This window comes from Anomalospiza imberbis, chromosome 2 (genome assembly GCF_031753505.1).
Source record: "Anomalospiza imberbis isolate Cuckoo-Finch-1a 21T00152 chromosome 2, ASM3175350v1, whole genome shotgun sequence".
NCBI lineage: Eukaryota > Metazoa > Chordata > Aves > Passeriformes > Viduidae > Anomalospiza > Anomalospiza imberbis.
In genome coordinates this window covers 11,007,369-11,030,219 of record NC_089682.1, presented here as the reverse complement: position 1 = coordinate 11,030,219, position 22,851 = coordinate 11,007,369, and the positions used below count along the sequence as shown (strand labels likewise).

Below are 22,851 nucleotides of genomic sequence, written 5' to 3'. Positions count from 1 at the left end.
TTGGGCTTGAAATGAATTTAAGACAGTTAAATGATGGTTTCTGGACAGAAAGCTATGCTTGGAAGGGAGACAGAAATAATGTAGGTTATTAAGAAAGTAAGTTACATTTCAGCCTGAAGATAAGACCACTCATGTGAGAGAAGAAAAAAGGGATAATAACAGATGACAGCAGAGAAGTCTGAAGAATAGTTTGGTTCTAGATAGCCTCTAGTCTAGTTGGATCCTTTGGAGCAGATGGCTGAAGCTATCTCTTGTTCTCACAGTCAGAGATGAACACCAATTTGTACATTAATGCAGATGAAGCATATGTAATACTACTACTACTAATACTAGTAGAAATACAGCATTGATACTGATCAAATGAGGATCCACTATTTAGTGTGAGTTGAAAGTTATACCATGAACTTAGCAGCTCCAGAAATTATGAGTAAAGAGGACAGTGACAAATGACACTAAGTTAAACACATTCCCCAGGAAGTTATTCATCAGGTTAGGTTCGGGAAAACTATTGTAATCCAAATTAAAAGAAGGATGTTTAAGAAATGCAATCTCATACGACCAATGTTTTGAAGATCTGATCAGAAGGTGCTTGGGTTTCTCAGATGTATAGAGAGAAATAAGATACTTTGCCTCATACTGTAATACCAGTCATGATACTCATCATGAAAACCAGAGCAGGGATGAGACATAGATAATGTGTCAATTGCATAATGTTTGGCTGATAATATAGTTTATAAAGAAAAAAACTTTTTACTAACAGCTTTTAACTGAAGGCTATGTAACTTCAACAAATTTAGCTTTTAACTGAAACATTTGCAAAGGAAAAGTATTTAACCCTTATTAAGTCATTAATTATGTTATCTAGAATATATTTATTTATTTTTTAAACAATAACAGGACTCAGAACTATAATTACAGAGTCAACACTCTTGCTCATAGCTTTAGAATTAAGTGACTTGCTTTGTTTTCCCATAATATCAGAGATTCAGTGCTTCTGTTCAGGATATCTTCTTCAAAATTAAAAAAAGAAAACCAAACCACGGTTGTAGTAGCACTTTCTGAGAATTTATAAATAGATTTCTTCTGTTCATTTATGAATTTAAATGAAGATAAACAAATTTTGCAGCTAGCTGTTCATCAGCAACTATTTCATTTGTTCTTGTACAGCATCTGCACAGAGCTCTCATTAAACTTTCTGTGTGATTAAAACTTGAGGACTTTCATTTTAATAAACTACATTAGATTTTTAGAGGAATATTTTTCTTGCCATTAGTCATTCTACTTCCTCTTTCTTAGATCCTAATGTTCATCTAGAGAAAATAACAGTTAACTCAGGTCTCTTTCAAAATGACTGATGATTCCCATTTATGTGACTGGAACAGAGGCACTTTGTTCTTATCAAAATGGCAACTGCCTCTACTGTGCTCTGGCTGAAGGAATCCTGTATTATTTATCAAGTCTGTCCATGGCAGTCTTGCTGAAAGAGGACAAGTCTGCCCAAGTTTCTCGATAAGCATTGATTTTATGAAACAACCCTTAAAAACAGATAAGCATTAAGTTATAGAAAATAATGACAATTTTTCCAGGATTGCTGCTTTTTTTTTAAGATGATCTTTAGTTATGAAGCCTATTTATCAAAAAGGACAGAATCAAATACCACCATCATGAAATATATTTCAAATTGTATAAATTTTACTCTACAATTATAAAAACACCTATGTATTCATCATACTTAAGAAAATATAATATAGCAAAAAATTCAATAGACTTTAATCATATCTTCTCCTATCTATTTTATTTTTCTTTCTTTAACTGCCAGTTTTTCATCTCCTGAGTTGACATTGAGCATGCTAAGGATTTTTACACATTTCTATAGTGCTTTTACCTGTGTCAGCAATATACATTCTCAATGAAGATCCCATTGTATTTTAACTTCTGAAATCATAAAACTATTTATATGCACTTTTTCATATAAATCACTATGGTACAAAGATATCAATTTCTCACTCTAAAAGATAATTACTTATATGGAGATTCATTCAATGAACTATTTTATACTTAGAGGTACTGATATATGTCAGATACCTTGACTTTTTCCAAGTGATCCTGCAGAGAGTCAATGAGCAGGTCCCCCACTGGCTGCCAGGATCCCTTGAATGCCTCAGCCTGGCGTAGCTTCAGGTCCAGCTCATCCATTGCCTCCTGAAGGCCCTGCAGTCTTTCAAGAGCATCGTCGATCTTCTTCTGCCAATCAGCAGACTGCAGATTCAGCTTATCCCACTCAGTTCGGACCTCATCTGCTTGCCTTTGCAGAAGTTTGGTGACATTGTGGGCTCTTTCCTCAGGTGACAGATCTAAATGTGAAAGTGAGGAAGCTTTTAAGACATATTCTGTCTTAAAACTAATACAGTTGCCATCCATATAGGTTCAAATCTCAGTAAGAAAGTCTTCATAACCAAAGGCATCTGTGAAATTTGTTTTATTAATGTATTTTTGTTTCAAAATATCTTGAAAATCTTAAATCTTGCCACCATAAATATCAGCAAAATATGCATTTAAGTACATTTTGAAACTTGCAAGGTGTAGCTAGAAGTTTATCATCTGATTCAGCACAATTTTTCTGCACATAGATAAATATTAATCACTGTGAAGCATTTGCTGCAATTAGGTGGATTTGGGATCTCCTGTAGTACTGAGACTACAAGGTGAATTTTAGCTTAAATTGCAGCTTTGAGCCCTCAAATGAGGCTATAATTATAGACAGGTCCTGAAGGTTTAAAGGCAGTTTCAAAATCTGCTTATAAATATGCATGTCTATTTAGTACCACAGTGTTCAGAAGGATTGCTAAGGCTTGCTTTCATCTATATTTTTAGCTTAGTTTCTGAATACTGGCATTCAGCTCGCAGTGTAAAAGGAATGCTTTCAGAGCGGCTGGCAGGATTTATTTAATCATCGCTGATCATCACTGATCTTCCCAGCAATGTGTTATTATCCTGGTCTTGCTTCAATTACCTCTGGGTTCTGGGCAGACCTTCTCCACTGCCTCCACAGGCTGCTCAGCCACGAAGATTCTCACAGTCTCAAGGGCACTCCTGATAACAGGTTCTTTTGTTTTTAGCTCCCTCTTGAAAGTCTAAGAAACAAAATTATTGTAAGTGGGTCTATAAGGAAACACCAAGTCAGAATACCAATGTCAGATCAAAATTTCCAGCAACAGCTTCCACGTGTGTATGACAAGAAGCAATAAAACACATACACACAAATGAAAAGAATCAGCTTTAGCTAAACCTGAAATCACATTGTATTCAAAAGAGCAAATGTGCTGTCAGCATACTGCATTTTTCTTTCTTCAGCTCCTTTTACTCTTTTACTCTCTTCTACACCCTGCTTTTAGAGGACCATGAGTACATTACTCAAGATTACTATTATAAGCTTTGGTAGGTCACTGAAAGTACACATATCTCAGAATTTATTTATTAATTTCTCCATTTTTGTTAATGAGAATATGAGAGTCTATTAGACTGATTCCAAATGGACACCACACAAAAATGCAGATGAAACCCAGCTTGTAGGTTGCATGCTGCATTGGTTCTTCTGCATGTTGCAGTGAATTTTATCTAAATGGTCCTTACCATTCTTTTATTTCAATATTTTCTTCTGTATTTACAAAATATTGTTGAATACATACAGTTTCAAGCAGCGTAGAGATAAAATATACAGGTAATTTAATAGTGAAGTGTAACATAAAATACAATACTGCAAAAAGGAGAGCCATATGCCATGGGTAGGAAACAGATATTTTACTGTGGGGATTAGAAAATTCTCTTTACAACACCAGCATTATATAAGTTTGTAAGGTAATAAATGCATCAATTCAGTTAAATTAATAATTAAACAAAATTTGTATTTCTATGAGAACTAATGAAGGATTATAAATTCAATATTAAAAAGTTCATTACACTTTGAATAATATTTGATGTGTGACAATCTGTACAGGAAATACCTACCAGAACTAATAGTGGGAGCATGTACAGTTTATAATATGAGAACTCAAAGGTAAAATGTTCTTAACACATTTCAGGAAAGTAAACTTCAGGAAAAAACTACATCATTCTACTACAAATATTTAAATACACTTTTTTATTAAATGGTCAAGAACAGACCATAAGGTTTTTATCTGCTCTTGGGAAAACCCTTAAGCAAAGTCTGCTTTGTTGAAGGAAATAACAAAGCAAAAAATCTTTATTTTGTGTCAAGGTCAATAATGGGACTGGAATATTTTCACCGAGTCTATCTGCTATAATAAAAGTATCTGTCATTTGATTAATACCTGAGCTAAATGTTTTAAACAATCATGTTAACCTTTAAAAATAATACCAATTTTCACAAATAATAATTTTCACAAATAATGATTTTCTCAAATAAAGAAGTGCACTGTATATTAACAAGTAAACTACTACTGGACTTTTTTTTTTTGCATAAAAACTGAGTGGAGTTACTACAGGGCTGAATGAAATATGTCAAAATTAAGACATTTTTAGGTTTATAATCTTATAATTCACACTTGACTCTTGCATGAAGAGCGATAGAAAGAGGAAATATAATAAGCCTTTTTCATTCTTCCAAATGAGGAAAATCTATTCCTTTAATTAGCATTTGTGTTCTCCTCACATCATTCAGTCCCACTAGAATGGTGTGGCAGGTCTGCAGCTCAAGTAAGCCAGCAGGAAGCATAACTTAGAATCCAGCACAGTGATTTCCTTGGACTGTGTGCTTTGCTCTCTGCTGATAGTGTTAAAAGTAACATCAACAGTCAAACGCATTTAAACCAGTATTTTTTAAACATTAAATGGTGTAACAGCTTAAAGATATAATATGCTTCAAAAATGTTTCCAAAGATGTATTATTTCTCAGAAATGTCTGTTCCCCAAACCAGTCAAAAAGGAAGCACTTGCACAAAGATCTGTTCTGCAAACACACACCAACAGCAGGAAGGAGCCATCGATATTCCAGGGGAACACAGAAATACACTGATGTGGAGAACAGTTAAAAGCCAGAAGCATCTCTGAACATTTGGGAATGAGTAGTCCTTCTGTAAGAACTGCTGCTGCTGCTGCTGTAGACAGGTCACCCCTGGCTATGTACATGTGCACAACAGTAGAAGGACAAAAATATATCTACTTCCAGCTTGGACTGTTTTTGCAGAAAACTACAGCAATCAAATACACCAAGTGGCATTATCTTTCCAGAAGAGGTTTAAAGCCACAGTCCTCCTGTAACTCTTGTGCAACAGAAGGAGAACATATGTGCAATGAATCTCATAAAGCCTATGGGCAGGAATCATTGTATCTTCCTCAAAACAATAGAGAAATGCTAATAGGAACTTCTGACTTTGCACATTTTGTATTTTGTCACAAACAGAAAAGGTGCCTTCTTTACTAATAAAGGAAAAGTGAGCCAATGTGTCAAACTATTTTCCCCCAAACTTTTCCAGTCTGAATGTTTGAGCTGGTGGAAGCAATTATAGTCTGAAAATCATGAGTTATAGAATAATACGCAGTATTTACAGTTCTCATCTCCTTCCCTAGTTTTGATCTGCAGATTTCTACCAAGTGAAAATATGTTTCAATTAAAGAAATTTGAAAAGGAGAGGATGAAAAAAACATGAGGCTGAAGCAGTAGCACAGAACGGCATTAAAAATAATGAATGCTCATTTCATGCTAACCCATTAAAAAAGAGTTCTTACTGTATGAAGATAAAGCAGCTTTTTGGATTAAAGTTTTGTTATGAGATATGTATACAATACCAGTAAAAATCATAAATAGCCACATTTTCCCCTTTTTTTGGAAGGAAAAAAAAAAGGAATTTGTCTATCTGTCTATCTGGAGGCCTGACAAATACATCTTTATAATAACTAGGCCATCACTGAAAGCAGAATTAGCCTAAATGAATGTCTAATGTACAAATAATGATTGCAGGCTAATTTCATTGAATTCCTTAACTTCTTCCACACTTCATGGTGACTGTAGAGGAAATCGAATCCACATAATGCATGACCTGACAAAAAATTAAGTAAACTACTTTATTTAAGCATGTCTATTTGTCATCAACAGTACAGCAGTAATGGCATTCTGTCCACCATTTTAATAATGCATATATTGATCAGCCTATCTTGGACCTCTACCACCTCATGGGTGTCCTTAAATCTCTTTAAATGAAGAAACAATGATTGTTTAAATTGAAAAATGAAAATATAATGAGAAAAGGAGTTGCATTAGTAAAATTAGCATTAATCTCTCTTATTTAAAAACTAGGAATTTTTGATTTCAATGTATTTTAAACAGAAAGAATACAGTTATATTAATTCAACACATTTGCCAAACAGAATGAAATATGGGATTTGTCCTAATCATTAAAAGTAGATCTCAGCTATAGCCCAATAACTGGTTAATGTGTTGAAGCAGTAACTGTACTCCTCCTTAGGCAGATATGCTACGGGTTTCATGTGAAAGGGTTTCCATGGAATTGTTAATAAGTACTTTCTATGTTCATAAATGCTATTTATGCTGTTAATAAAATCACTACACAGCAAATGAGCCAACTCTTAAAAGAATGAAAGACATAGCAGGCTATCTGCATGATGCCTGAGTTACTTAAATTAGATTAACAGTAACATGCACACAGTTATTAATTCAATTTCACTAAAGCAATATTTTGATACTTAGCAAAACAAAGAAAAATGTAATTAAATAATGTTTTGAAGAACAGGAGCATTTTTTTATCATTGACTAACACCACCACCACCCCTCCCCACACATTCTGAAACTTTGCAATAGAGACAATTTCTTCAGATGCCAAAAACTGAAAAAATGACCTACTATATATATAAGTTCAAACAAATAGCAGTTATGTGGGTGTATTTGGGATACATTCCAAATTTCCTTGTCTAAAAAGCACCTCACAGTTATAACACAACAATGATTTTAACTGCATGGATACCCCTGTTCTCAGTTGAGTTCAAACTCTCCTCTGGCATAGATTCAAGCATTTGAAATTTTCATATGAATCCTACTCTTAAAATTTTTAAGGCCAATCTTGGCAACTAGAAGCACTCAAGTCGAAAGAACTAGCTTCTTTTCATCTCTTTTATGAATCTCTGTGGTATTCCAGATGGTCTTCTGAATGATAGAGAGGTTAAATAGGTTTGCTCCTCTTTAAATTCTACCTTTAAGGGCAAAAAAAAAATCAACTTGCAACATTTTTTTAAAAAAAGGATTCAGGCATAAAATCATGTTGCAGTCCTCATGCTATTTCTCAATTGAATAAGTTAAACTGCATTTAAATAGTGTTCCCCTGATGAAGCTTATTCACTTATTAAGTGAACTTAGCTGGGTTCAGTTCTGGCGTTACCTGACAAAAACTATCCTTCATAGAAGGAAAACCAAATATTGTACTTATGAAGAAAGACCAGAACTGGAAGTTTTAGTAATTTAAAAGATTGGTCAAATCTGATAGATGCTTCTCTAGTTTACTGAAGACTAATTTTCAGAAGTGACATTCAGGAGAACAAAATGAAGAGTCAACAGATAATTTTTCTCAAGATCAACACACAACTACTGTTTAGTTTCACATCCAATACCCTGAGAGCTAAGCTCTGCTCTTAAGCAAGGGCCCAAACCTCTCAGAACCAGCTTTCCAGTACTGGGCTCCAGTTTTAAGCTAGATAATTGTATACTTGTGAAAACATTTGAAAACATTTTTCTTATGTTCAGAAATCAGCTAAGGTGTTCATTTGGATATAGCCATTGTATATATGCTTCTTTAAAAGAAACTTTTAGAGTGATAAAGTCTGTCATGCCCAGGAGGGAAAAAAACTCCAACTAACCAACCAACCAACAACCAATCAACTAATCAACTAACCAACCAACCAACCAATCAATCAACCAACCAATCAACCGATCAACCAACCAACATGTTGCAAACAGATTTTGTCAACGGCAACCGGAAGTCAACTTCCATGTTGACCGTTTTTCCCTTCTCTGTCAGATATATTTGAAGATCAGACAAGGCAAATTATTTTCACGTATTCTGTTTTCTTCTTTTTTCCACAGGGAATCAGCATACCTACACTCACCCTTCTGAAGCGCTACAGAAGGGAAAAGGAACAAAAACATTCTAGCTTTGATACTAGACAGGATGACCAAAGCTCTGTGTTATGTACCCACAAGTGGCAGAGAAGTTAAAAAAGAGAACTAAGATCTATTTTATGAAGTCATTTTGCCCCTATGGTATCTTACTTTTATACAATAATTGTCATCCCTAAAAATTCCAAATACTTCATTTGTTTGACGTGTGACAGAGACAGCACTTAGTTCACTACTGAAGACTTGCCACATTTATGATGAATTCTTGAAAACCCTTAAAGCTCTTATATAGTGATAAACAATATAAAAATACTATAAGAAGTAATTTCTTTAGATAAAAAAAAATATTTCTTCTGTCTAGGAGAAAATGTTTTCAAATACTTAAATATTATTTAGATGGAAAAAGTTTTGTTGTAACAATTCTATAGAAATCTCTGTCTAACTCTTGCTTTCGCTCAAGAGCTGACTTTGGAAAAAGAGTTTGAGTTAATGTCATATTGAGTTAAAGCAATATCTCTATTGCTTCTTTCATCTTGATATTCTGGATGGCCTTTAAACTACTTTATGGAAGCTGCTACTTTATGGCTAAAACAGACCTCAGGCTTCTCTTAACTTTCATGGTTATATATAACACTTGCCTTAACTTCTTAGGGGAAAGATGAAAAAAGGAATGGTGCTGCCCTGTAAAGTCATGGATGTTTTCACCTTACTGTCTCTGTGATAGTGCTTTAAGTCCCACATAAAATTTTGTGAGAATGACACATCCTACACATCACATCTCCACAGGGAAGACCTAGGAAATTTGACAAAGATGCCCCTTGCAGAAAAGCATTATATTATCTTAGAAAAATTTGCCACTGAGAGAGACAGATATGTTTTTGTTCATCTTTCCCTTTTGCTATCTCAATCATTCAGTGAAGATAGGTCATTGACAAACCATATTGACACTACTTCCCATCAGTTTGTTTCAGCAGATGAATGCCTGTGTGCCTACAGAAAAAGCCATGTCTGACTTGTACTTCCAGACTTTTCACAAACCCAGGGTCTTAAAGCAACAAGATACCTCATGTTCACTTTGCAAATTTGATCTCACTATCTGTTCTCAAATATGTCCCTCCCCATGAGAAAGGACAATATATTAGAGCAATATTTATATACAGCTACCTGATGAACAGAAAAAGCACTGATCCTATTTTGTTTTAAAGCACCATTTCACATTTCTCCATTAAGCAATAAAATCAAAGATTTAGGAACTTCAGAAACAATACTTTTGTGGCAAGTTTCACAAAGGAAGTTACATATATATATAGCACAATGCTTTGAGAGGATGATCATTGGATTTGGAATATTCTTTTCTCATGAAATCAAGCTGTCTGACAGATAATTTAAATTTTTCAATAAAAATTACATTTGTTTGAAATAACTTTTCAGATAGCACCCTGAAGCATAATCGGACATCAAACAGGAAGTAAAAACCTCCTATAATGTCATTATTTTAATTAAAGACACATGGAGATGAAGGAGAGGAGAGCTTGAATGTATATTGAAAAACAGAGGTACTAGAACTTTGATTTCTTGTTCAAACCTGAATAGACCTCAATGGCATATGAAATTCAAGAGTGTTTAGGTGAAAGAAGACATCGGGTTAGCATCAGACTGGTGTGAATTGATTAAACACAGAAGACATACTTTAAGCATACCCTCACCACAAGAAAAAATCAGTGTGAATCTTTGTATGAAGAATTATTCTGAAATATTATTCTGGGGTTTGTTCATTTGGTGGGTTAAAAAAAAACACAAACAAACAACTTTCTGTGCAAGTCCTCTATTCAGGTTCTCTTTTAATACCAGCTTCTGTCTAGAATGGTCCCCCATAAGAATTTCCACAAGAATTCCCTGATGAAATCAGTATGAGCCACAGTTATCACAACAGTTTCATGGTGCAGAGCTGTGCAATAGAGCTGATATCAGCTACTCTTGTCACAAATGTTCCCAAAATTGAAACTAGGCTTTCAAAAAGTATACCTGAAGTATACATGAATGCCTGATCTAGGAAAAAATCTGAACTACTTATTTAATCCTCAAAAATTACTAGGTTAGTAATTGTTTTGGCTATGAAATCTGCCTGATAGGTCTCTGAAGGTCATGGTTGTTAACACTTCCTTCTCCAAAAGGCTGATTTTCTCTGCTGTGTTTGAAAGCTATAGGTGGAATTCTTTCCAACAAGGACTGTGTCATACAGCACTAGCCTGCAAAGGAAAAAAACATGACCAAAGGATAATTAAAAAAAAAACCAAACCACCAACATACCTGATGAATATCATTCTGTTTCTGCACAGTGGGAAGATCTCCACCAATGGGTGCTTGCTGTTTTAATTCATCCTCCTTCAACTGCAGCCATGCCAAAAGTTCCTGAAGAGAGAGATGTAATCGCTTCCACTGGTCGGTACTGGCTTCCAAATGGGATCTGAAAGCATGTGTTAAATATAAGATAGATTCAGGCACAGTGGAAGTAAAAACCAAAATGTACAAGCTTATTTACTGAGAAAGATCCCAGCGTTTCATTAAGTTAATGATTTTTGAATAGCTTCAGTAGCTTTGAATTAGATTCTGGCAACACTGATTTAAATTTGGTTCCGCAGTCCTGGCTTTTTTTCACATCTCCTGATTTTTGCTTTTGATTGGTTGGGGATTTTTTGCTTTTTAGTTTCCCTCTTCAGCAGTGGGTAATGGCTGGGCTGAATTGTCAGTCTCACTAGAAGTGCACAAATATTATGCAGGACTAGCATGAGAAACGTAGTCATCACTTAGGATTACTAGGACATTATTTACCTGAAACGCACAGAGCAGTTTCCCAACTCAGAGAAGACCAAGCATTTCTTCAAACCACCACACAAACCAATCAACTTACACAAGATTCATTCACTTAATTTTTTAAATTAAGAGAACCAATGCCATTCTTTAAAAAAAAGTCACGAGGAAATTGTTAAAGCCAATAGAATCCTCATACACTATCTAGCCAAATGTCAATGCTGTTTAAATAGAGGTGTGAATAAAACTATTTGAAACAGTGGGAAAATTAAAAGACAAAATATCATTTAATGCAAAAAAAGTATCCATCGTAAGGACATTTTCTAAAAATTTCTTCTGCATATGCATAAATGTGGTTTTTTGGGATCAAGTATTGAGCTTCTAAATTTCAGCAACTGTTTTCTGTGGGTGGACTGATAAAATATTCAATTTTCTCTGTACTGTAGATAAACCCCACTAAAATTTTGTCTTTCTGGACTTATGAATATGCTGGTTTTTACTTTCTGGTTTGGAAAAAAATCATAATTCACCACCAAGTAACATAAGAAATCCTCTTAGTAGCTCAAACCAAAGGAGTATTATATAACAGTAAAAAATGTGCTGGGAAATAAAGACAAATTTGCTCTTATTTCATACATTTCTGTTTAAGTTCTAGCTTTGTTCATATAACATTTATCTTCTTCTACAGTGATTGCACATAAAATCATTCTCTTCTGACACTAAGGATTCTACTCCTATACCTGATATATAATGTTCTATAAAGAAATGTGAAAAATATGGACTCAGCATTTTTGCAAACCTTATTACTTAGTTTGGATATGGAAAGGATGAATAGATGAAGGTAGGGACAGTTGCATTTCTCTGAAATGCTCTGTGAATCCTGTCTTCTTTCCAACCTCTTACATCAGGTAAAGTGGCAAGGAAAGAGAAAGGAAAAGGGGCAGATTAACCACATGTTGACAGAAAATTCAGCTGCTCTCAAAGTATATGAGCTACTGGAAAATCTCTTTTTTCAGACTTAAATGAAAAAAGGACACACATGTGAAGGACACATATAGATCCTGTGTGTGAAAGATACTCATAGACCAGGCCTTTTGACCTATTCTCTTACAGGGCATCTAGGAGCTGGGGCAAAACTGCTTCACAGCAGGGAGAGGCCAGTCCTGCAGGCAGTGAAGTGTGGAGAGGGCCATGCAAGCTAAAAAATTTAGATTATATATATATTTATATATTGTACATTATTTACAGTTAGGGTGGTGAGGCACTAGAACAATTTGTCCAGAGAAGTTGTGGATGCCCCATCCCTGGAAGGGTACAAGGCCAGGCTGGATGTAGCTTTGAGCAACCTGAATGTGTCCTTGCCCATGGCAGGGGCTTGGCACTGGATGATCTTAACAGTCCTTGCCAACCCAAACCATTCTTTCATTCTATGATACCTCTGAAAGGAGCAAGGGGGAGAGAAGCTGGGATATTTATGGAGAGCTGCAGGAGGCAACAACCAGAGCAAGGACCACAGGATTTTAGGACAGGAGACAGCCAAGGAGCCAAGTTTCTGATTCAGGCTAATTGCCTTTTCTCATGTTTATCTTGGCATATGCAAGATTCCACCTCTTCTGGAGAAGGGCAGCAAATAGAAACAAACAGGCTTTACAGGGAAAAATGCAGGTTCTTTGTTACAGCTGCTGTTCTCTGACCTTCATCAGTTGGGTGATTTTGTTTTTCCCAGAAATTGTCTTGTTCTGTTCTTCCTTCATCTTCAGGAAAACAGGTTTATGCATGCACACACCAGTGTACATTATATGCATACACGCAAGTATTTATGACTGTGTCCAAGATGTGCAAACAAAAGAGATAATAATAAAACAGTTTTAAAAATATTTATAAGAAAGAAAGTGTTTATTAGGGTTAACTGTGCTGACATATCAGATGAAAGAAAGGGAGGAATGGAAAGAGCTTGGTTTCTCTTTAATATCTACCATATATTTTATCTAATGCATTTAGAAAATAATACCCACCCAAGCTGATCCATGGCATGGGTCTTCTGTTTCAGCAGACTAAAAATTACACTAAATAAAGAAACTTCTAGGTCTGATGTCTGGAGAACATTTCATATGTCTTGTCTAATCCCTCTTTTGTGTAAGCATTGCTAGTTATGAGGAAATCTATTCCATTCTGCGCTATGGATAGAAAGAGCTCCAAGCAGGAAGACTGGGAAGAGCATTTTCATTTAGTCTGGTGGCCAGCGGCGCTTAAACCAAATGTCTGAGAATTTGAGAATTGTTTCTTATCCTAATCAGTAAGTTATTGAAGACCTTAAGCCTTTTATTGGAAGCACAGATTTTAGAGGGAAGGTTTGTTGCTTTGAATGTGCAATGCAGGAAGCCACTGTGATATAACTGGGGTTTACTGGTTTTGACTCAGTTAATGACAACAATACATTAAACTGCAAAAATGAAAGACAGAAGGTCCCATACATTTAATTACTGATATTTGGACAACTGACTGTTTATTATCTCAAAAATCACTGTATTTGAGCATGTTCATGGGTAAAATGCATGCAAACAAAAAAATCTTGGACACTTTGAAGGGTTTTATTCCTCTTCTTTTGCACCTCAGAAGGAAAAAAAAGAAGGAATATGTCTTTTTTTCTTTAGTTACGAATAGCTTTTCAACATCACAGCCTTCATTTATTTTTAATGATTGATGATACGAAGATGGTTTTTGTCATTACACAGCCTGACCTCCCTCAGGACCTGAGCTGAAAAAAGCTAATATTTCATACATTACTTTGGAAAAAACTTCTGTCTTTTGCTGCCCTCTGAACTATCACCAACATACAGCAAGTGAGAAAATGAAAAAATGCCCAAGACTGAGTGCAACTGAGTTGGGTTGCCTATTGCAAAAGCCTTATTTCTGGAGAAAAGTTTCCACAACAATTTCTTTTGAAATGAAACCTTCAGTCCATTGAAGCCTGAATAATCACTTGATAATTTCTATTGTTACCATTTTTTATATTTCTCCTTGCAAACAAGAGTGTTTCCTCTCATGATACTACCTATGGATTTCTTTACCCCTAGATTTTATTTAGAAATTCTGTCCACTCTTCTAACAACAGTTAAAATCTTAAATAATTTCTCTTCTCATTTTGAGGATATTTTTAGTTTTGCACTGGAAGTATCAATCTTTAAAATGAAGCTTATAATAAATATTGGCTATTTAATCACTTTCTTTCATGACTCACTGATAAGTCATAACCAATTCTAGAAAAAACCCATTTAGAGGGGTACAGTTACTGTTTCTTTCTGTAATTACAGAACTTTATAATATGCCTAAAACCCTAATCCTCTACTATCATTTTCACACCCAAAAACCTAATTGTTCTTACAAAGTTAAGCCAACATCCAAAGCAGCACAAATAACTTCAAAATAGACAAAAACAGTGCTACCAGAAACAAAATTAAACCTTTTTACTTGCAAATTATAGCATCCCATTTAATACACCAATGGTAGGCTTTTGCTTAGGTTCAGGTCCTACCTAATGTTTAGAGATTTCTTCCTAAGTTCACTCCATCTGAGGTTCATGTTATCCAGACGTCTCTGCAGCAGGGTTGCATCCTCAGAGCCTTCCAGGGATCTCAGGATTTTCTGCCCATTTTCATCCAGGTTGTGAAAGATGTCAGTGTGAGCATCAATTTCTGCCTGTAGTTCCTACGGAAGCAATAGAAAACAATATATCTGATTTCTTTAAAAATCCACAGAACCTATCATTTTTCAAGAGTGGAAAAATCCACAGTGCAACACAAGAGCACAGGTTTTGATTACTCCTTTTACAGCAATATCATGTCCTGTTTACAAAGCCATGTTTCCCTTCCACATGAAGGCCATTTGCGTTGAATACAACCTTTTTTTCCACACGGAGCATACTAAACAAAATTTAGAAAGCCAAAGATGTAGCCTTTGACAGGCAACAAAGCAAGGACAAGATATATTAACTGTGCTGATGAGGGAAAAGCAAAGAAACACAAAATCCTCAGGATCTCAGGTAAATCTGACCTGCACATGATACGTCTTCCTGTGCAACATTTTCAGTTTGAGCTGGGGACTGCAACACTGGTCCTGCTGCATGGCAATTCCAAAGGATCTAGGAGTCTGCAGCAGCCAGGCTTTAAAATGCCACGTTCACTTACATTCTGTTGACAGAACGCATTTTGGAGCACAGGCCTCAGCAGTCAATAGCAATAAACAGCCACTTTGTGCTGTATCAAAACACTGGTTGGGGCCACGGCTGTAGGAGGGCCTGAGAATAGCAAGGACCTAGAATATGCAACTGGCAGCTCATGTTGAACAGCCAACTTTTCTTATCGCCTCGTAACTGCAGGCCAGCTCTAAATTTTGAATTCATTTTTTCCCCCTCATTTTTAGCACGGCTGTTTCTGCCAAAAGAACATTCTTTAGAGAGCTGCCTGGTACCAGCATTCCTGCCTGCCCACACACTCAATGCAGCCTTTGTGTGCTGGCTGCCCTTCCCCAAGACGTTTGCATGCTGCAGCTCCACAAGGTCAGATTCATTTGCAGAGAACAGTGGTTGAATCAAGGTCATTAAATGGAATAAAAATAATGATAATAATAATATCAACACATACATGAATGAGCGTACGTGTACTTTATATGCAGTCACATTTGCACAAAAGCAATTTTACTTTCAAACAAAGAAGCACACAAAGACACAAAGAAATAATGAATAGTGAATAAAGCTCCAGATTTTCTCCTGGGATGTTGGAGCACTAAGATTTCTTGTGGTGGTTTCTTGCTGCCTGAAGTGAAAGTGCTAGAGACAAAGTGGGGAAGAGGAAATGATTTATGGCATTTGAGAACAAGACCCAGCACTAACTGAGCATCGCAGATAGTCCCCAATGGAAATTTGTTGCAATGTTCTTCAGAAGAACGACTTTGAAAGAGGGGAGTACACAATCTGTCCACTTGGTGTGTTCTTAATTGAATTGGTTTTATTTGATATTTTAAGTGCAATGCTAGCTGCACTGAATCATGAGTGGATTGGCCTTGTTCACCTACTGCCGTTCCAAATGTCCTTAACTGGATACCTTTCACAGTAATGACTAGAATAATATTTGGGGAAGTTTTAAGGTGGGCTAGCAACATCTTTGGCACAGAGTAAGAATCCTTCTACAACTATTTTACTTATCTATTGTCATTCAAGCAGTAAAGTACTTAGGAATGAGTTTGATGTACATCAGAGGTAACTCTGCAGAATACAACTGTATTATAAATATTATATTTATTTCTTGTTGTTCAGACAATTTGTATTTTTAAAAATGGCATTATTAAGGTACATAAAAATGTACAATATTCCACATATTGTACATTCCTTACTTGAAAATTTCTATTTTATTTAAAGTCTGGTTGTTGCTAGCTTCAACTTCCAGCTGTGATACTTCATTTTTGTTCACTTGAATGAGGAATACTCTACTACCAAATTTCTTTTCTTCCATATATGTATTATAAGATATTATTTAAACCAGGTAAAGTATAACAATACTGATGTAAACAGCTGAAACAATGTGCAAGAAAGGATAAAGTTCACAGTAAAAATGTTAACTGTTAATTTCTGTATAGTTCTAAGGTCCTCCTAAATTTAATTAACAATAAATTTATTATTGGACAAAATAATTACATGCACTACCTGTTGCACAAAGTTCTTAGTTTTCAGGGTAGTGATGGAAACACCAGACTTACAAGCTTGTTCCTTTTCCTTGTCAGGAACATGTGCCATGAAACATTGAATAACTATTCACAGTAGGAAGCTGTCAAATCTATGCCCTCTAGGTGTTTTACCACACATAGCAATATATAAGACAAAATTTAAGAAAAAAAACCTTTCCATGTTTTTCTTGTGTTTAGAAAATGTGTCTTATAGTCTACACATTTTATTTCTTTCTCCAGAACATACATAATTCTGAAAATAAAAGCAAACCACATCCTTTTTTTTTTATTTCAGAATACTACGTAGTGTCACAACACATCTGGACAGTTAAGTGGGCAATGAACATGAAAAGTGAAATATTCTTATCAAAAGCTTAATATCCAAGACTGATTTTTCCTCATTCCAAATTACTTGTGTATACTGCTCTTCTTCTAATGCTCCCAGAAGTAGTTTACTGCAGCTATGAAGGAAGCCTACACCAACTAAGCAGCAAGAAAACAACATCAACAATATTTTCTCCATTTAGGTTGGTGCATTTCAGAACCTTTCTTTGTGACACTTACAGATCCCAAGAGAAGCAGAGAACTTATAAGAAAAAGATCTATATACCTTTTATTTGTTTTCTGGAATAAATAAATCCACGTTGTAAAAACACAATATGAATTATTATTTTCTTGACAACAATAAAGCAGGAAGAGCTATAGAATCTCAAAAATTGCTAAAATATTTGCAAAAATATGTTGCCATTACATATCATACCAAGAAGCACAGCATATAGACTAAACATATATTATTTATTTCACTTTCATATTTTCCAATGTGTTCAAACACATGAAAAGACTACAGAGGGTAAAAAAATCAATCCTGATATAATTCTACTGAGTTACAGTTGGAGTGTATGCTGCATTTTTTCTGTAGTTGTTATTACTGACACTATGTTGTAAAAATATTAGCTACCTGCTCTTAAAAAGAGCAGAGAGCAAAATGAAAAGCATCTTTTTGATCACAAGTTGCTTCTTAGAGTGAGCTGAACTGCCTGGAAAGAACTGCAACCCCATTAGGTGCTGAGTGAAGTCCTCCTTTATTAAGATGAACTATACAGTTAGATGACAAAAGGTATCATAATATTTTGATTGTAATAACTGAACATGTATTAGAGGTTTCTACACATTTAAAAATGCATATTTACATTATGTTATTCTATAGATTGTGTGCAAGTAAGACACAGAACTAGGGTGATAGAGGAAATGCATTTTGTCTTGAGGAAAACAATCTTGCTGGGCAAAACAGGGTGAGGAAAGTTGCTCTGGCTGTTTCACTTTTGTCCTGAGCTCTTGCAACCACCACACATTATTTCAGAGAAGTACACTAACATGGTAAATGAGCACACCCAATGCTTCCAAAAAGCTAGGGGATGGGTGTATTTCTCATTTGCCCAATTAAGTTGTTCCCCCTTGGAATTCCTGCTCCCATTCTCCGTGTAAGCACAGATCCTCACTGCCCTAATTCCTTTGGTAGGCAGAAGAAATTCACCTGTGGCTCCACAGGTTTTATTTTACACAGAGCCCTGCTAAGCACAGCTGAGCTGTTGCTGTGAAATCCCATGCACTCAAAGCTCTGTCAGCTTCCACCCAGCACAGCTAGTCCTGCAAGAATTCAATGTGGTTTGAGATACCTTAGCAGAAACAATTAATCAGTGTCAATATCCTTCATATCCCACATGCAATATATAGACATGACAGATAACATGACACATGTCAAAATCTGCCATTATTTTGGCAATACACCAGAGAAGGATTGATAGTCTGGAAGTAAAATGAAGCCCTAGAAAGAAGGAATTTGTTTTATTTCTTGGACTATAGGTGAGTCATGGAAAACATGGACATCAATGCAGTGCAGATGACAAAACATTTATCTTTTACACAAGGTAGAAAAAATTCATTATGCAATAATTTAAAGAAATTAAAGGACCCTAGTTCTCCTCTATTTGCAGCTCTGTAAAGCACTTCTTAGCAGTTTAGCAATTGGATTTCAAATTAATTATCCCACTTGATTTCATTTAATTACATCTAAATTCCTCTAAATTTCTGATTCTGCCTAAAGTATAAACTCTGTGTGAGGATTTAGAGAGTTTGAGACATTTTTTCAGTGCTCTGGCACACCCCAGTAGCCTTTGGAGGCACAGAAATCCATGCACATGGCACCACTCAGGATCACAGCTTATCCTCCTGTCTGCTATATGGAGGAATAGTTTTGTGAGTGCTACAGTTCTGGGGATGTTAAATTAAGGGCACAGCAAGCCAAATGCACTTTAAGCGCCTGAGTGAAAGATTCAGTGCAAGGTGCACTCGATCTTCTTTTGTTTTTGGCAATAGAAGGCAGTTTGCATTAGGCTTTACAGCAGTCTCTCCTTGTGAGCTGGTTGCTACCATTGGAACAGAAAGAAATGCATACTTTTTGAAGGAGAACATTTGTATCTGAAGATGCTATGATTTAGATTAATGATGGAACATACGAGGGAAGCATTCCTGCTGGTTTGCAAGGCATTTCTGGTCCCTTGGAAGTTCTTTCTTTTAAATGTCATAGTTCTTTTAAAAACTGGTTGTTGGATTTGGTTTTTGGATTTTTTTCCTTCTTTGATGCTCCCCATTCCCCCATCAAGCTTTTAAGTAATTTTCTCTCCCAGTCCATAAGCAAAACTTTTATTGAGTCTTTAGAATGAGACTATTCACTGAACAATTTACATAATGATAAAAACTTCTCAAATGAGATTTAAAATATAATTAAAGGGCAGAGTTACTGAGTTAAAAGCATTGTTGTGAAATGGCTATACATCACCATGCCAAGAAGCCTCCTATTCAGCTAGCCTATGGCATGACCCCAATTCCAGTCTGGTATGATTACATCTCTCAGCTTCATGCTAATGACTTGATTAAAAAGAACGATAAAAAGGTCTTTTCCATTGTGAGGATAAGCTTATGAATATAATTAGGGCATTTCTGGTTTCCCAACACATTTTTCAAGATAAAAAAGGGTAAGAGCTAGTCCTCTAAAAGAGAATCAAGTGCTGATGAATGGAAGCAAAAGTATAACTTCGCTCTACAGAAAGCAATCTGTGTAAGTTGCATCTATCATTGTTAGGGTTTAAAATTCTACAAGTCCCAGAATAAAGATGTGACCAAACTTCATATTCAAATGCTACTTTCATCTAACAGAAGATTAAAAAAAGCTTTCTTTAGCAAGTTGAGCCCTGTTTTCGGAAAATATTATTTTTACAAACAGGCAAAATAGCCTTCAATTTAGGTTATATTCAGATTGTAAGAGACTTCATGGTGCATCTAAGGATGCAGCAATCTCTTGCTGACAGTAACTGCAAATGCAGTGTGTGCTTCTTGATTTCATTTACACTGGGCTGCCTCAGCTTTGAAATAGTTGCTGTTTAAGAGCACTAACACAGTCATTTGAACATATACTTGCCTCTAGTGTGCAGATATTTATTCACAGGCCTGACTTTATGCCCATAGCACAAGGTCTTATATTTCTCCCTTGATCATAGTGAAATAATATTTTTTGAGACCTCTAGCAATTTATTTGTATTCAATTATTAGCTAATTTCATGTGTTAGGAAGGAATTTGTGGACTTCTTGGATATGTTTTTGAAGACTGAGAAAACTCCTGATTTCATTTACATGTAATGAAAATATGAATAAATTTATAAAATAAAGAAACAAATATTTAAAGAAACAAATCTTTCTGCATTTATATTTCACTTAGGATTTGATCCTTGTCTAAAGAAATATATCCTATTCTGGTAATAGTGACTTCAATGGAAATTATTATTTTCTCTATCTACTTTTCATTATATCTAGGATGGAAACCCTAAATAGAAAAAACCATCGTGTTAGTCTGAGGTTACACTAATGAAGAAAAATTCCTTGTAGCCACAGAAATGAAGAACTTTTACTGTGTGGTGTAAAATATAAATATGTATTTTACTAACATAGCCTGTACTCTCTTTCAGGCAAGCCAATCCAACAAGGCAAACAAAGCACATTTTTCAAGTAGGAGTTGCAAGTGTTCTATGTGTCAGAAAATCAGCCACCTCTACTGAGATGTCTAAGAATGGGCTCAGCTATCTGCCTTTGAAATCTGTATTTGAGATTAGAGTGGGTAGGAGGGAAACAGCATAAATGTGCATAGAATCATACAAATTTCTGAAAGCAGAAGCATGAGGCCCAGTACAAACCAGCAGAGTTTTCTAGGTTTTAGAAGGAGGTCTGCTCCCACCAAATATGCACGTCCCAACCCCTGTACTTCAGTGAATGTCTGATCCCACTCCACCTGCTCATGCTGTCAGCACATTCACCCTGTCAATCTTTTGGCAGCATTTCTGCAGCAAAATAATTATGCTGTTACTTTCAGTATGTCTGATTTTTCTTCTCCTCGCTTTCCAGAGATCAAACAGTAACAGCACAAAGAGCATCTTCCTCCACAGCAACATTTACTTCTACTTAGTTTACTCATGCAAAGTCCTAAAGTCCTATTGCATAATTTGCAGAGCATTTACCTCTCTTAGCTCTGCTGACATTCCAGTACTTCAAATTAATACTTATTTCCTTTTACAACACACAGCTGGAAAGGCTGAAATACACAACTGTCTCTAGGTCTAGAGGAAAAAAAAACCTTATGAAAGACAAAAAGACAGGTTTATTCTTCTTTTACCAACCAATAGTGAAAAATATCTGATATCTGTTAATTATAAATGACCTTTTCTAGAAGAAAAATTATTTGTACATAAATAAATATTTGTTTCAAAGTACACCAACATGTAACAATAAGGTATCTCATGTTTTAGTACCTATGATACTCATACATACATTCATCCTTCCCTAAATACATGAATATATATAATCCTCTTTCAGATCCTTTAAAACAAAAATTGAAGGCATTTTATACTTAAAAGAAATTATTTCTGTTCAAAGCATTATCCTAATTTCTTCCATTACAAAAAATTTTTGCAATCTTCCTTTCTTTCAAAAAAATATCCTGATATTTAAAGTTTTTGCTGGTAACATTGTAAATGTCTGGAGAAAAATGATTGGTACACCAGTTTCATAACACTATTATCAATTAATTAAAGAAACATAAAATCTTTTTTACAAGAGAACAATCCAAAACAAAAAGCAGAATCTAGAGGCCTCATATGTTGCATATCATTAAAACTGGATCAAGCAGAACAATAACTATTATGGTTTTAAAACTCCTTTTAGAAGGAGTTTTTATTGCTCTGTAGGTAATTAGATTTCAGTTAGGAATTTATACTATTTCAGGTGTTCTCTGTGAGCATGCAAGATCCACTGCAATTAACTGTTCTTAATCAAGGACAGGTTAATTGGTGGGCATTATGCAACAGGCAATGTGGGAAAAGTTCCAGTGCTTCTGCACTACTTGTGTCAAATCCTCCCTACTGGAGGTGTCCTGAGGAAGAGCCAGGAAGGGCAGGCACTTGAGCAGCATAAAAACCAAAAGAACACTTCATCCTGATTTTCAGTGGAAATCCAGGTTATGCTAGTGTGGCCTCAGGATCTTCTGATCTGCCAGGCTTTAAGCAAGAGATGCCAGTAAAGTTACCACCGAGAGAAAGCTGCTGTGCAGCAGTCAAGTGTTATCAAAGTCACTGTAACTGATGTTGGCTCTTCCCGTCACAACAAAACAGAGTGCACCAATGTTGGTCAGTTTACTCATTGACACGAGCTGGGTTTAAACTGCCACTAGGAAAGTTGGTTTTATCTTCTGCTGATGTTTTAACTGCAAGCCTGCTCAGTGTGAGGGGCACCACGTGTTTAAACACTGAGTGAGAAGCCAACGGGCCAAAGCTACCACTTATGGCCTCTCCCTGTGTAAATGGACTCCCTCCTAAACCCAACAGAGGCCCAGGCAGCCCTGAAGAGCTGCTCCCAAGAGAGCTGGCACAGCAATACGAGGAGGTGTCAGGCTCAGGACCAGGGTGGCTGCAGAGAGGAGCTGCCACCTACTGCAGGGACGTGTGGGGAAGGTGATGCCACCGCCTCCCTCTGTGGGCTTTCCCTTCTGAACCTCAAACCCCAAATCCTCAGCCTGCTCACACCAACTCTAACCACAACACCAGGGCTTCCACCTTTAAACCTGTACT

At 35.8% G+C, this 22,851-nt stretch overlaps 1 protein-coding gene across 17 annotated transcripts in view; it reads right to left on the bottom strand.

The window, feature by feature from the left end:
• The window catches only part of DMD (dystrophin), a 1,045,484-nt gene that overhangs the window by 182,240 nt on the left and 840,393 nt on the right, over positions 1-22,851 (bottom strand). For 15 of the 17 annotated variants that reach the window (XM_068179791.1, XM_068179794.1, XM_068179795.1 and 12 more), the window contains 4 exons: positions 14,493-14,665; positions 10,457-10,613; positions 3,014-3,134; positions 2,086-2,354 (listed from right to left, as the gene is read on the bottom strand). In XM_068179791.1, the coding sequence (XP_068035892.1) occupies positions 2,086-2,354; positions 3,014-3,134; positions 10,457-10,613; positions 14,493-14,665 (720 nt within the window). Of the gene's footprint in view, positions 1-2,085; positions 2,355-3,013; positions 3,135-10,456; positions 10,614-14,492; positions 14,666-15,010; positions 15,056-22,851 lie in introns of those variants that run through there. The other 2 variants (XM_068179809.1, XM_068179808.1) reach the window with 1 other exon arrangement.